Below are 15140 nucleotides of genomic sequence, written 5' to 3' on the forward strand. Positions count from 1 at the left end.
GGGAGGGGAGGGGGTGGGGCTGCAGTGGGGGGAGGGGGTGTGACGCTGCGGGGGAGGGAGGGAGGGGAGGGGGTGGCGCTGTAGGGGGAGGGAGGGTTTTGGGGCTGCAGTGGGGGGAGGGGGGTGTGGCGCTGCGGGGGCGGGAGGGAGGGGACCGGCAGTGTCCACACTGTCATGTGCACCCAGAAGTGCCTAGAAGGGACCATGCTTCCTTTGTTGTGAAAATTCATGAACAAGCCATTTGCGGGGTGACCGAGGGGTCCTCACTGAGGAAAAATGCAGCAAATGTGTTCATGTGAGTTATCTTTCGAGTGGCCAGGACAGTAAATACGGGGAAAATAAAACAGTATCGTGAGTAGAGGTCTGACCCCTGACGTTTCTTTGTCGTTTCCAAGTGGATCTGGAAGAGGTGACTGGAAAACACGCGGAAGACCTCGACAGTAAACGTCTGAGTGACGCCGTGACAGTGAGGCTGTCACCCACCTCCCCGCACACGAAGAGGACGACATATTACAACCTGAGCCCCGAAGTCCAGGAGATGGCCGAAAAGATGGACTGGCTGAAGGACAGCCACGTCTTCCGCACCTTCTGGGCGGAAGCCGCGGAGGAGCTGAGCGAGCCTGAGGAGGAGCCGAGCGAGCCTGGGGAGGAGCCGGGACAGCAAGCACTGCAGCCTGAGGAAGCGTATCAGTGCCTGTACTGCCCCTGTTTCCAGAGATATCTGGAGCTCTACGAGAATCTGAAGTCGGGAGAGGTCACCTTTCAGGAGGTCAACGACCTCTTCAGCGACTTTGTGAATAAATACAACAACCTCGCTTTCGAGCTCCAGCTCATGTGCGCCTTGGACAGCAGGGACCAGAGAGGCTGGATCCAGGGCCGCGTGGGGCAGATCAGGGAGTACCACCACCTGCACCAGGCTGTCAGCGCGGCCAAGGTCATCCTGAAGGTCAAGGAGAATTTGGGCCTGACTGGTGACTTCAGTGTTCTACATACTTTGTTAAACTTTGTAAGTTATTTGCCAGGGACCCTTGGGGTAGGGGTCCAAGAAGTTGTGTGTGGGGTGGGGGGGGGACGGGTGTCTCATAGGCTCTCTGGGTTCTGGAAGCCAGACGGGATGCTGTCACAGTCCCCCCAGGAGCTCTGGATTGCATCTCACCTGATGGCCGATTGTGCCGAGGGCTTCCTTTCCACCTTTGTTTATAAACAGTGTGAGTGCTGCTGGCGAGGCAGCGTTTTCCCGGGTCGGCACAAGGCTCGAGACCTTGGAACGGGCCGTGCCCCTGTTTCAGTAGCCAGGGATTTGGAAAGAGTGGTCTGGTCTCGTCGGGCTGGAGGGGGGCTGGTGGGGGGCTGGAAGGGCAAAAGAGGGGCTCGCTTCGCGCAGCTCTGTTCGGGGCCCCTGTGGCAGGCACAGAGCGGCCCGCAGCCGGCTATTTCTGCTACAGGTGAGACGTGGTGTGTTCCTTCAGGGGAGCGTTTCCAGGGTCTCCCATGGCCTGTGGTATAGTATCGACGCTTGCGATGGTGATTAAGCTTTAGCACAAAATTGCGATGAAGGCAGGCGCAAGCTTGAATCCCAGCAGCGTGCTCCCGAGTGAGTCGCTGCTCCGGGGCTTCATGTCCTTACCTGTAACATAGGAAGCAGCCATTCGCACCTGGCAGTATTTCTTACAGAAGTCGCGTAGCAGAACGCCAGGCATAGAGCAGGGGCAGTGCCTGTACGCCGATTCCAGGGTCAGCGGTGGGTGTGCCAGGGTCTCTGGGACGGGCCGGATGCGCCTGCCTTTGGCTCCCGCCAGCCCAGGAAGGGCGGGCGTGGGGCCTCCGAGAGGGTCGATGGGTCCCCGTCCCGTGCCCAATAGAGCCTTGTCTCACAGACGGACAACTTCGACCAGTTTCGCCACGAGAAGCTGGACCGGATCAGCAAGCAGCTTATCCAGGCCAAAAAGCTGCTGCAGGACGTCACGGAGCCCCGGCGCCAGTGCCTGAGCGAGCTGTCCCAGAGGAAGGAGTTCATCAGCTGGGTCCAGGAGGCGCTCGGAGGTACGGCTGCGCGCTGACGTTGCACGTGGCGTGTGGAGGGAGCGTTCAGGTGGCTCGCGGAGGGGGAGGGGTCCTAAACTTACAGGCAGCCCCTCCCCTTGCTCGTGCATGTGTGAGCCCACCTCGCTCAGGTTGACGTGCGGCGTTTGCTGCAGTGACTGTCCACGGGGTTTATTCCAGGGCAGGTGTTTCTTACTACTATTTCCCCCACTCTGGATGCTTGCTGTGAGCCATGGGGGGTCATTTTCTTCCAAATCTTGCTCCCTTTAGCTTTTCCCTATGCTTGATTTTAGCTATACAAGGTAAGCCCTTGTCCGCAGAGAGTTTGGATTACGTCAACTCGTTGGTTTTCTGCATGTTTCTTTTTCGGCTGGGGGCTTGGCAGCCTATTTTGTCTTGTGCCTTGGGTGCCTTTGGCAGAGGAGTGCACAGAGGGGAGGAGGCGGGGTACAGATGAGAGGTGAAGGAAACGAGAGAGGGGAGGCGGCTCTGATGTGCCGCGGGGAGACTGTCTCTCATCCAGAGCTGCCATGCTTTCAGCCGTGGGCTGCCTGGACGCACATCCTCTGATTTGTAAGGAGCCCCAAAAGAGTATCTGCATTTCTTTACAGTTAGCTGTCGGCACGGTATTTACCGGCTGAGCCCATGTCTTTTTGTACAAGACGCTGGTGGCACGTGGATTAAATAAAGCGAAGTGCACAGAAGCCTCGAGTGGTGCCTGGGTGTGGCGGTGGTTCCACAAGGCCAAGTGCTGACCCCTGTGTCCATGTCCACGGCCAAAGGAAGGTCGCTCTGGATTTGTATGACAACTAGGAAGTAGATCAGAAAGACTCAGGGGCGCCTGGGTGGCTTAGTCGGTTAAGCCTCTGACTTCAGCTCAGGTCATGATCTCACGGTTTATGAGTTTGAGCCCCGCGTCGGGCTCTGTGCTGACAGCTCAGAGCCTGGAGCCTGTTTTGGATTCTGTGTCTCCCTCTGTCTGCCCCTCCCCCACTAGTGCACATTCTTTCTCTCTCTCTCTCTCTCTCTCTCTCTCTCTCTTTCAAAAACAAACATTAAGGGCGCCTGGGTGGCTTAGTCGGTTAAGCGTCCGACTTTCACTTGGGTCATGTACTCGCAGTTCGTGGGTTCGAGCCCCGCGTCGGGCTCTGTGCTGACTGCCAGCTCAGAGCCTGGAGCCTGTTTCGTTCTGTGACTCCCTCTCTCTGACCCTCCCCTGCTCACGCTGTCTCTCTCCTAGAAATAAAAATATAAAAAAAAAAAAAAAAAGAAAGACCCAGAACTGCAGGAGCACTTGTTCACCCCCCACTGAGGACTCGTGCTCAGGGTCAGCGTGCCGGGTTCGCGGAGCAGCCCCACGCTCACTGGTCCGTCCTTGCCCCTAGGCATCAATGAGCTGAAGGTGTTTGTGGACCTGGCTTCCATCTCCGCGGGAGAGAACGACATCGACGTGGACAGGGTGGCCTGCTTCCATGACGCTGTGCAGGGCTATGCGCCGCTGCTATATAAGCTGGATATGGGCGCGGGATTTGACGAGTTCGTGACCCACCTCGGGGAGCTGTGGCGGGCTCTGGAGAATGACCCATACCTGCCTCATAAGCTGGTGAGTCTTGCTTCCGGCTTCATCCGAGAAGATGGAGCTGCGTGGGGGGTTGCTCGGTGCCACGTGGGGTGGGACTGTGAATTAATCTGAACGACATGGGTTTATGGTTTAAAATGATTTTTTGAGGGGAGGGGAGGCCCCTGGGTGGCTCAGTTGGCTGAGCATCCAACTTCGGCTCAGGTCATGATCTCGCGGTTCGTGAGTTCTGTGCTGACAGCTCAGAGCCTGAGACTGCTTCCCATTCTGAGTCTCCGTCTCTCCCTGCCCCTCCCCTGCTCACGCTCTGTCTCTCTGTCTCAAAAATAAATAAAATGTTAAAAAGTTTTTAATTAAAAAAAAAGACAAGAAGAATGAACATGGTAGTTTAAGAGAAGCACGTGCACCTGGGTTCGAGCAGGCCCACACCGCATCACGTGGCTGGCGTGCCGAGGCCACGTCTAGCCAGAAACAGCCACGGAGGGTGAGGGAAGAAAGGAGAGACAGAATGACCAGGTGGAGACGTCTCTGTTTCTGCTGCTGGAAACTTACTCGTGAACAAAAAAAATCTGGCCTGGATTCTCCTTCGTGTTTCCGGTTGGACTTGGGGTCCCCAGAAGTACACTTAGAACATAAGGCCACAGTGCCCTTGCTCCACCCAGCGTCACCCCTGCTGGCGGCCCGGCAGAACAAAGCCTCCACACTGCCCCGTCCACGTGCCCCCCGCGTGCTAGCCAGGGCAGCGGCCACTGGTGGGGACACGGACTCACGGCCCGCTACAAAGAGGGCAATGCTGTGGGGCAGCGACCAGGGAGGGAGGCAGGGGAGAGGGCAACGGGTGAGGAAAGCGGTACGTGGGGGGGGAGGGGCTGAACACCAGGAGAGCAGCGGAGGAGGAGGAGCCACCGCAGAAGGGAAAGAAGGTTTCCGTCCTGTCCCAACAGTGTGACTCAGCCAGGAGCCTGGAGTGGCTGAAGACCGTGAAGGAAAGCCACGGTTCTGTGGAGCTCTCGTCCCTGTCTCTGGCAACGGCCATCAACGACAAAGGCGTCTATGTCATCAGAGCCCCCACAGGGGGCCAGAAGGTGAGCCGCAGTGACCTGCACGGGCTGCTGTCGTCAGGGGGGTGCGGGATTCTACCTCCAGAAAACCACCCTCTGCCGCGGCACTTCTCCACAGATCTGCCCAGACACGGTTCTACAGTTATCCCTTCCCGAGAGCCACGGAGGCCGTGAGGAGACGCGGGACTTCTCTCTGGAAGAGCTCAAGGAGCTTTTGAACAAGCTCATGCTGATGTCTGGCAAGAAGGACCACAGCAATGTCCAAGTGGAGGTATTTTCCAAGGTGAGGACTCCGAGTGCCCGGTGGCCGGACAGAGTCAGAGGGTCTGAGCTTGCGTGAAGTCATAGGAGGCCTTTAAACCCGGGCTGGGGGTGGGGGGGGGTGCGGCGGGGCTGCGGGAGGCAAGAGCCCGAGTTCAAGACGCCGAGAGACGTCTGAGCTACGATACGTCCGTTGGGTCGGTTGTCCCGTCGAAGGTGTGTCCACACAGCCGGGCGGGTGGGTCCCAGAAACAGACTTCTGTTGCTTCGGTTGCTGTAAATCAGCAAGAACCCCAAAATACCGGAAGATCTTAGACAATAGTTCTCAGTCGGAATCGACAGTGAATGTGTCGACAAAGGGGTCTTCGTGTACGTAACGGCCTCTGGACTCTATCAGGGTCCGAGGCCACATGGCGAGGCCCGGAAACGCCTGAACCCGGTGGCAGCTCCGCACGAGGGGTCCGCGGCCGTCACCTCTGACGCGGCCCCTGCTTCCGTCCGCCACAGGTGTTCTCCAACGTGCAGAGGCTGGTGCAGGCCTTCATCCACCTGTACTCCGCCGGGAACATGCTCTTCAGGACCTGGACGGCACAGGTGTTCTGCTCCCCGCGGCACGGCGTCTCCGTCCAGATGGAGTTCCACTTGGAGCCGCCGGTCCGGCTCAGGGGCGGCGGGGAGGCGTCAGAGCTGCTGGAGGCCGTCAGCAGGCAGCTGGAGCACTTCCTGGGCCGCTGGGAGGCTTTCGTGGCCGAAAAGCGGGCCAAGCACTTTTATCTCAACTACTACACGGCCGAGCAGCTGGTGTTCCTGAGCACGGAGCTCAGGAAGCCGACGCCCAGCGACGCCGCCCTCACCATGCTGTCCTTCATCAAAGGCAACTGCACCCTGAAGGACGTGGCCAGGGCCCTCCAGGACCCCGGCGGGGACGCTGCCCGGCACCAGGAGAGGACGCGGATTCAGGGAGTGCAGGCGGCCCTCCTGCGGGAGCTGAGCCTGGCGGGCAAGCTGAGGGCCATCCTGGAGCAGTCGATGGCCTGCATGAGCGCCTTGCTGCCCCACTGCCTGGACCTGGAGGCGCTCGGCCGGTGCCTGGCCCTGCTGGGGTGGATGCGCGGCCGTCCCGTGGAGCGCCGCCTGCCCAAAGGCCTGCACGTGGGCCGGCCCAACCTCATCGTCTGCGGCCACTCCGAGGTGCTGCCGGCCGCGCTGGCCGTCTACATGCACGCCCCGCAGCAGCCGCTGCCCACCTTCGACGAGGTGCTGCTCTGCACGCCGGGAACCACGTTCGAGGAGGTGGCGCTGCTCTTGCGCCGCTGCCTGACGCCGGGCTCCCGCGGGCAGGGCGTCTACAGCCTGCTGTACGCGGACCTGCTGAGCTACGAGGTGGCCAGCCAGGCCGAGGTGCTCTTCCTGAGCCTGTGCTCACAGCCGCACCGCGCGGACTTCCAGCTGGTGATGGTGTGCGACAGCGCGCGGGAGCACTGCCACCTGCCCTCCGCCTTCAGCCAGCACAAGGTCCCGGTCACCCCCCAGGCGCCCCTGCAGGACATCCAGGCCTACCTGGCGCAGCATTTCCAGGTCCCCCCGGACATTCGGTCGGCTGCCGACGTGTTCCGGGACCGGATGTGTGTGGGCATCGTGGCATCCGAGCGAGCGGGCGTTGGTAATGGCTGCTGCTGGGGGCGGGGGCGGGGGCGGGGTGGGGGGGAAGGGGATGGGCCCCTCAGGTCGTGGGACCGGCCGACGGCCCTTCCCCCCGGCCAGCAGGAGCTGCTCAGAGGATGGAGCCGTCTGTAGTGGGGAAACTGAGTCTCAGGGAGGTTTTGACCCTCTCAAATCGTGAGTCAGGACCGTGCTGGAAGGGGACACCCTTTCTCACCGAGTTTCATGCTCGGGCGACGCGAGGGAGCCAAGCCACCTTCCTCTAAACAAGCTGGTCTGCAGCCCCCCTCCCCTTTCTGTAACCTCCGTTGGCCACTTTGGGGTTGATGTGGGTCTGGAGAGCAGACGGGGTGTAACTGCTTTGTTTTGGGAGGGAAAATGCCCCTTGACTCCCCTCGTGTTCCCGCCCATCAAGAGCACTACCTTCTCCGCCTGGAAAACATGGTCCTCCCCTGCCCTGACATGGACGGCCTCAGTGCCAGTGGGCGTGGGGATAGCGAGCAGGCAGCAGCAAGGAATTTTGAGGGTTCAAAAGCACATTTTTTAAAACAATAACCATTTTTTAAATATTTATTTTTGAGAGGGAGAGAGACAGAGTGCGAGTGAGGGAGGAGCAGAGAGAGGGAGACACAGAATCTGAAGCAGGTTCCAGTCGCTGAGCTGTCAGCACAGAGCCTGATGGGGGCTCGAACCCACAAACCGCGAGATCATGAGCTGAGCTGAAGTCAGACGCTTAACTGACTGACCCCCTGGGCGCCCCAGAAGTACATCCTTTACACGGATGGTCTGTTTCATCCGTTACGAATTTTGCAGGGGGAAGTGACTTGTAATAAATCTTCCAGGATGCTCTCACTCCTGGCCCACGGCCCTGACGCCTAATGTTCACGTTCTTACGTTACAGGAAAGTCTCTGTATGTGGAGAGATTACACAGCAAACTGACGATGAAGCTAAGAGGCGAAAAGGTGCCCCTTAAAGTTATCCGCCTGATTGACCCTCAGGTGGACGAGAACCAGGTGCTGCGTTCCCTCCTGCCTTTCCTGAAGGCCCGCTATCAGACCAGACCCATGATATTCCACTTGGACGTGACCTCCTCGGTAAGCACCCTGGGGCTTCAGTCGGGGTTCCCCCGCGCCCCACCCTGCCTCCTCCGGGGGAAAGAATGTCCTCTTTCTCTACATGTTGGTATTCAGTGTCACCGTGTGTGAGGACGGAGCACAACGGTCCCCGCGGCTGGGAGAATGGGCCGTCCTGCGTAGGCGCTCATTCACCTCCTGTTTCTGCCTTTAGGTGCAAACCGGACTCTGGGTGTTCATTTTCAAACTCCTCGTCCTGCAGTACTTAATGGATATAAATGGGAAAGTGTGGCTCCGGAACCCGTCCCATTTATACATCATTGAAATCCTGGAACGGACTCCAGCGCTGCCCAAGATGCCTTGCAAACGGGTGTGTACCGCAGGGCATTTTCACGTCTCTGCGCCAATAATCCCCCACCCCTGCCTTAGCGAAGCAGCTGAGTGCGGTGTCAGTAAAGATGAATCGGTCTTTAAAATCATTTTATTTATATATTTATTTTTTCTGAGTGAGAGGGTGTGAGCAGGGGAGGGGCAGAGAGAGAGGGAGACACAGAATCCGAAGCAGGCTCCAGGCTCTGAGCTGTCAGCACAGGGCCCGATGCGGGGCTGGAACCCATGAACAGTGAGATCATGACGTGAGCCAAAGTCAGATGCTTAACTGACTGAGCCACCCAGGCGCCCCTAAAATCATTTTTTAATAATGTCTGGAATAAAACTCCAGTTATTAGGTAGCAGTGTCTTCCATTTGTCTTGTTCAGTCCGGAATTCACGCTCTTTGTGTGAAATACCAGGAGTGCTCGGAATACAGTAAATTCGTCTGTTGGACACAGTCCATGTTTCTTAATTCCGGCTAAGGTAGGAAGGAGGGTTTTGTCATATACATTTCTTTTTCTTAGAGAGAGAGAGAGAGCATGTGCAAACGGGGGAAGGGCAGGGCGAGAGGGAGAGAGAGAATCTCAAGCAGGCCCTGTGTTCAGTGCAGAGCCCGACACGGGGCTCGGTCCCTCAACCCTGGGATCATGACCTGAGCTGAAATCAAAAGTCGGATGTTCAACCAACTGAACTGTCCGGGCGTCCCTGTGACATACGCTTCTGAACGAAAGGGCATCTTGTACCCCTGTGCTCACGCACATACATACGTGCTTAATAGAGATTTTGTCTCAGGAGGTTGGGTAGAAAAGGACTTAGCAATTGAGAAGGTAGTTCCCACAATGCCTCATCATACAAAAGAAAGCAGCTTGTGTACAAAGAAGTCTACAGAAATCAGTTTACATAAAGTGGTTTCTCATAAAGGTCCATCTAGTGCTGATCCCATGGAGGGTTAAGATGCAGAGATTTTTTTTTTTAATTAAAAAAGTTTTTTTAATGTTTTCATTTATTTCTGAGAGAGAGAGACAGCATGAGCAGAGGAGGGTCAGAGAGAGAGGGAGACACAGAATCGGAAGCAGCTCCAGGCTCTGAGCTGTCAGCACAGAGCCCGTCTTGGGGCTTGAACCCACAAACCGTGAGATCATGACCTGGGCCGAAGTTGGACGCTCAACCAACTGAGCCCCCAGGCGCCCCTCAAAGGTGTTGTTTGGAAAGTGTAGTGTAAGCATTCTCTTTGTGTCTCCCCTTTCCAGAGTATGCATGGTCCCCAGTTCAATTTTCTCGACATCTTCCCAAAAGTCACCTGCCGGCCTCCCAAAGAAGTGATAGACATGGAGCTGAATCGCGAGGAGAGCTCCACAGACCCAGGGATGGACCAGAGAGTGTTCCAAAGCGAGACTTTCCAAAGGCCTTACCAGTACCTGAAACGGTTCCATGAGAAAGAAAACCTAGACTCGTTCCTGTACCAGGAAGGCTGTGTCGAAGGCACCCCTGAAGAATGCCTTCAGTATTTCCTGATTTACTGCGGGGTGATTAATCCGTCCTGGTCGGAACTCCGGAACTTCGCTGGTTTCCTGAATTACCAGCTCAGAGACTGTGAGGCCTCCCTCTTCTGCAACCCAACCATAACTGGAGACACACTGAGAGGCTTCAAGAACTTTGTGGTCACCTTCATGATCTTCATGGCAAGAGATTTCGCCACACCAACCCTTCACACGTCCGACCAGAGCCCGGGGAGGTACGCGGTCACCATGGATGGGGTCAGGGAAGAAGATCTAGCCCCTTTCACTCTCCGGAAGAAGTGGGAGTCTGAGCCTCACCCGTACGTGTTCTTCAACAGCGACCACACGTCCATGACATTCATAGGCTTCCACATCCAGCCCAACCAGAATGGCGGCCTTGATGCCGTGGAGCTCTCCAGTAGGAGGGTCATCAAGAGAAATGTCATGGAGATGGAGCTGTACCGGGGGCTGTTGCTCCAGAGGGTGCCCTTCAATGTTGACTTTGATCAGCTGCCCAGGCACGAGAAACTTGAAAGGCTCTGCCTGGCATTAGGGATCCAGTGGCCCATGGACCCCGATGAAACCTATGAGCTCACGATGGACAACATGCTGAAGATCCTTGCCATTGAGATGCGGTTTCGGTGCGGGATCCCCGTTATCATCATGGGAGAGACCGGCTGCGGGAAAACCAGGCTCATTAAATTCCTCAGCGACCTGCGGCGTGGGACCGCCAAGGCTGAAACCATGAGGTTGGTCAAGGTCCACGGTGGGACGACAGCAGAGATGATCTACTCCAAAGTCCGCGAGGCGGAGGAACTTGCGCTCTTCAACAAGGAGCAGCATCAGCTGGACACCATCTTGTTCTTTGATGAAGCCAATACGACAGAAGCCATAAGCTGTATCAAGGAAGTCCTGTGTGATCGTACGGTGGACGGCCAGCCCCTGGCCAAGGACTCAGGCCTGCATATCATAGCTGCCTGCAACCCTTACCGGAAGCACTCGCAGGAGATGATCTGCCGTTTGGAGGCAGCCGGTTTGGGGTACAGGGTCAGTGCGGAGGACACGGCGGAGAGGCTTGGCTCCATCCCCCTCCGGCAGCTTGTGTACCGAGTGCACGCTCTGCCGCCGAGCCTCATCCCGCTGGTGTGGGACTTCGGACAGCTGAACAACACCGCCGAGAAGCTCTACATCCAACAGATCGTGCAGAGGCTGGTGGACTCCATCGGGGTGGACGAAACCCAGATCCGTGCCATCACAGAGGTGCTCTCCGCCTCGCAGGGTTTCATGAGGAAGAAAGGGAACGAGTGCAGTTTTGTCAGCCTCAGGGACGTGGAGCGCTGCGTCAAAGTTTTCACGTGGTTTTACGACCACAGCAAGATGCTCCTGTCAAAACTGGACGCCTTTCTCCGCGAGTCCGCCGTTGACCAAAACGACTTTGAGAGAGATCCCGTCCTCTGGTCCCTGGTGCTGGCCGTCGGGGTGTGCTATCACGCCTCGTTAGAGCAGAAGGAGTCGTACTGGAGAGCCATCTGCAGGCTCTTTCCGGAACCCTATAACGACAGCAAGGTTATTCTGGAGGAGATCACCCGAACGCAGGATCTTTTCCTGAATGGAGTGTCTTTGCGGAAAACCATTGCTAGGAACTTGGCTTTGAAAGAGAATGTCTTCATGATGGTCATCTGCATCGAGCTGAAGATTCCCCTCTTCCTGGTGGGGAAGCCCGGCAGCTCTAAATCTCTCGCCAAGACCATCGTGGCGGACGCCATGCAAGGCCCGGCGGCCCACTCAGACCTCTTCCGGAACCTGAAGCAGGTCCACCTGGTGTCGTTCCAGTGCAGCCCTCACTCTACCCCCCAGGGCATCATAAGCACCTTCAGGCAGTGTGCCCGTTTCCAGCAGGGGAAGGACCTAGAGCAGTATGTGTCCGTGGTGGTGTTGGACGAGGTTGGGCTGGCAGAAGACTCGCCCAAGATGCCCCTGAAGGCTCTGCACCCGCTGTTGGAATACGGATGCATTGAAGACGACCCCGCCCCCCACAAAAAGGTTGGCTTCATAGGCATTTCCAACTGGGCCCTGGACCCTGCCAAGATGAACCGGGGTATTTTCGTGTCGCGCGGCAGTCCCAACAAGAAGGAGCTCATAGAAAGCGCCAAGGGCATTTGTTCTTCAGAGCCCCTGGTTCAACAGAGGGTCCAGGGGTTCTTTGCACCCTTTGCCAGAGCCTATGAAACAGTGTGTAAGAAGCAAGACAAGGAGTTCTTCGGGCTCCGTGACTACTACAGCCTCATCAAAATGGTCTTTGCCAAGGCGAAGGCGGCTGATAAGGAGCCGTCCCCGCAAGACGTAGCACAGGCCGTCCTTCGCAACTTCAGCGGCAAAGATGACATCCACGCCCTGGACATTTTCACGGCCAACTTGCCCGAGGCGAAGTGCTCAGAGGAGGTCAGCACCCTACAGCTGATCAAGCAGAACATGTACGGAGACTTTCGGAGGGCGTCAGGCCGGGAGCTGGACGACTCCGAATCCCGCTACCTGCTCGTGCTGACCAGGAACTACGCGGCCCTGCAGGTCTTGCAGCAGACCTTCTTCAGCGACGACCAGCAGCCAGAGATCATTTTTGGTTCCAGCTTTCCCAGGGACCAGGAGTACACCCAGATCTGCAGAAACATCAACCGAGTGAAGATCTGCATGGAAACAGGCAAGATGGTGGTCCTGCTCAACCTCCAGAGCCTCTACGAGAGCCTCTACGACGCACTCAACCAGTACTACGTCTACCTCGGAGGTCAGAAGTACGTGGACCTCGGTCTGGGCACCCACCGGGTCAAGTGTCGGGTCCACTCGGACTTCCGGTTGATCGTCATCGAAGAAAAGGATGTTGTCTACGAACATTTCCCCATCCCTCTCATTAACCGGCTGGAGAAGCACTACCTGGACATCAACACCGTCTTGGAGACGTGGCAGAAAAGCATCGTGGACGAACTCCAGGCCTGGGTGGAGAAATTCGTAGATGTGAAAGCAGAGCAGTTTGCAGCCGGACACAAATACAGCCCTTCTGAGGTCTTCATCGGCTACCACTCGGACGCGTGTGCCTCAGTGGTGCTGCAGGTCACGGAGAAGTTAGGCCACGGGGCCTTGACCGACGAGCTTTACCAGAAGGTGTCTGACGAGGCCAAGCTGATCCTGCTGGGCTGTGCCACGCCGGATTCTGTGGTTCGGCTGGGCGCTTCCTCCCTGGGCCTGTTTGCCGCCCAGGTGCTGGCTCGAGAATACTACCACACGCAGCACCATAGCTCCTTCGCGGACTTCCTCCAGGCCCAGCTGCGCACGGTGGATCCGGAGCGCCACGTCAGCTTCACGGAGGTGATGGTCTCTCTGTTATCCTTGTCCCCTTTCACACCGGAGGCCTTGGATCCCTCGTTCCCAGGATCCAGGGTTCTTTGCAAGGCAGTGCGTAGGATCATAAATGGATGAGTTGAGACTCTGGTTTCTCTCTGTGAAGCGGGAGAGACCCAGATGCTCAAAATAGCTCAAGCCAAGCGAGTCTTGAGTGCCTGTTTCCACGCAGCCCTCTGTGCTGATGGTAACGATATGTACCACGTTCGCTTCAGTAAATGAAGGGACACATTCGAGTGCCGAGCCGAGAGCACCGAGAATAGAAAGGCACCCGCCTTGTCCTTGGTCGGCACACAGTGTAACACTCGTGAATAGATCCCACTGACATCAAAAGACAGTGCTGTCCGTAGAGGCAGAGGGGGCCACACAGATCAGGGTATGAGGTCAGAGGACCTCAAGCTGATGACGAAGTGTGGCTGGGAAAGCATTAGAGGCACAGAGCCTGCTTGAGCAGAGGTGTCAAGGTGAGAAACAGGTCCAGGACTGGTCGCTGTGCAGCGTGAAGTTCAAGGATGCAAAGACCGAGAGACGGGGAAGAGACGCCATTGGAGACACTTGAGGGAGGGTCTCCTCAGTGACGCCGATGAGCTGGGTCTGCTGTAGGGACGGGAGAGATGGAGGAATGTGCGTTGAGATGTGTCCCCTTGCCTGGGGGAAGGAGGGAGAAACCCTGATAAAAGACTGTCAGAAAAGATAGGCCGGTCAGGAGACTGCTGGACCAGGGTAGTCGAGGAGAGGAGCAGGTGGACGGAATGGAGAAGTAGTTCGGATGTCAACTAGCAGAGCTTATGGCAGATTCTTTAAGGGGCTGTGGAAGACGGAGGGGCCTAGGGATGGGTCCCCAGATTATTCTTTGGATGACCGGAAGTCTGGGTAATCACAGTCCAGGAAGGAGCAACAGATGTTGATGGTAAATTCCATCTGGGACCGACTTTGATGCCCCTGAATCAGAGGCTCAGTGGCCGGGCGAGCCTGGAGCTGCGGGTTCTGGTGCTGAGCTGTCGGCACGCCCACGGGGAGTGTTTTGGTTTGCTCTGTGCGGGTGTGGCCTGGTGTCAGGGGAATGGTTAAGAGCTGTGGGACGGAAGGGACACCATCCGTGTGAACTCCATCTGGAGGTTCCCAGCAAGACTGTGAGGAGAAATGGCAGCTGTGTTGAGCCCCAGGCGACCATCAGAACGTCCATTAGGGGCCAAGCGGGAGAGAGACTGGTGTCCAAGGAGACGTGAAGGCACCAGGGGACAGGATGGGTCTTCCCTCTAGTCATAGCTTCTGTTTGCCTCGTTTGTAAAAACTCCGGGTTTGGATTCTTTTCTGTGTACCAACTGCCCAGTGCATGCCGAGCCCATAGAAGGGATTTGCTAAACATCCTCGCATTTCTAGGACCTAAACCCAGCAGGCCTGGAAGCCTGCCCTCGAATTCTCTCAAATACTTTGTATCTCCTGACTTTGCAGATCACCACCTTCTCCAGACTGCTGACCAGCCGTGACTGCGAAGAAATTTTGGAATCGGGAGGGAAGGACGGGGTCCTGAAGCCCATGATCCTATCTCTGCAGCAGTTCGACACCGAGTGCTCATTCCTCAGAGAAGTCCAGTGAGGCTCCGCCCTTCCACCCTGTCCCCTGCCCCCCGCCCCCCGCCCTGGCCGCTTGGCGCTTCACCCACACGGCTACAGAGACCACCAGGCTCTCACCAGCACTGGGTCATGAAGACCGAAGACATGTGACTGCACGGGGTGGTGGTTCGATACTCCAGTGCCCCCTCGTCTCTGCCGCCCTTTGCGTGGGCATCCTCGGGGTGGGGTGGGGGGCGTCCTTTCGTCTCACTAGGGAAGCATTTCCGGGGGTTTACGTGCTCTCCCCTGGCTTGTCCACTCGCACAAGGAGAACCTCACCTGAGTCACTCTTGGTCATCTTCTATTTCCCATCAGTCCTGGGGAGTTTTATCACCCGTTTCTTAGGGCGGATACTTTCCTTTTTCTTTCAGAAACTGCTTAACCGATGCAGCCAGGTGTAAAATCCTCATTATTCAAACAGATTTTGAAGATGGAGTCCGTAGTGCTCAGCTCATTGCTTCAGCTAAGTAGGTGTTTGGTATTTTTCTCAGAAATGACCTAAAAAGCCCAGGTTTTATTCAGGAGTTCCTTAAAAATGTCTTCCCTGGAAACAGGATAGTGTGAAGTTAACAAGAAAACA

The 15140-nt window shown here is 56.8% G+C and overlaps 1 protein-coding gene across 3 annotated transcripts in view; it reads left to right on the forward strand.

Moving 5' to 3' along the window:
• RNF213 (ring finger protein 213) overlaps positions 1 to 15140 on the forward strand; it is a 108981-nt gene that overhangs the window by 51357 nt on the left and 42484 nt on the right. For all 3 annotated transcript variants that reach the window (XM_039226182.1, XM_039226180.1, XM_039226181.1), the window contains 11 exons: positions 396 to 1006; positions 1878 to 2043; positions 3429 to 3646; positions 4567 to 4707; positions 4802 to 4966; positions 5452 to 6607; positions 7508 to 7701; positions 7895 to 8050; positions 9303 to 12911; positions 14400 to 14539; positions 14932 to 15027. In XM_039226182.1, coding sequence (XP_039082113.1) covers positions 396 to 1006; positions 1878 to 2043; positions 3429 to 3646; positions 4567 to 4707; positions 4802 to 4966; positions 5452 to 6607; positions 7508 to 7701; positions 7895 to 8050; positions 9303 to 12911; positions 14400 to 14539; positions 14932 to 15027 — 6652 coding nt within the window. The remainder of the gene's footprint in view (positions 1 to 395; positions 1007 to 1877; positions 2044 to 3428; positions 3647 to 4566; positions 4708 to 4801; positions 4967 to 5451; positions 6608 to 7507; positions 7702 to 7894; positions 8051 to 9302; positions 12912 to 14399; positions 14540 to 14931; positions 15028 to 15140) is intronic.

Source organism: Hyaena hyaena, unplaced genomic scaffold (genome assembly GCF_003009895.1).
Source record: "Hyaena hyaena isolate Hyena2069 unplaced genomic scaffold, ASM300989v1 scaffold_21, whole genome shotgun sequence".
In the NCBI taxonomy this organism is placed as follows: domain Eukaryota; kingdom Metazoa; phylum Chordata; class Mammalia; order Carnivora; family Hyaenidae; genus Hyaena; species Hyaena hyaena.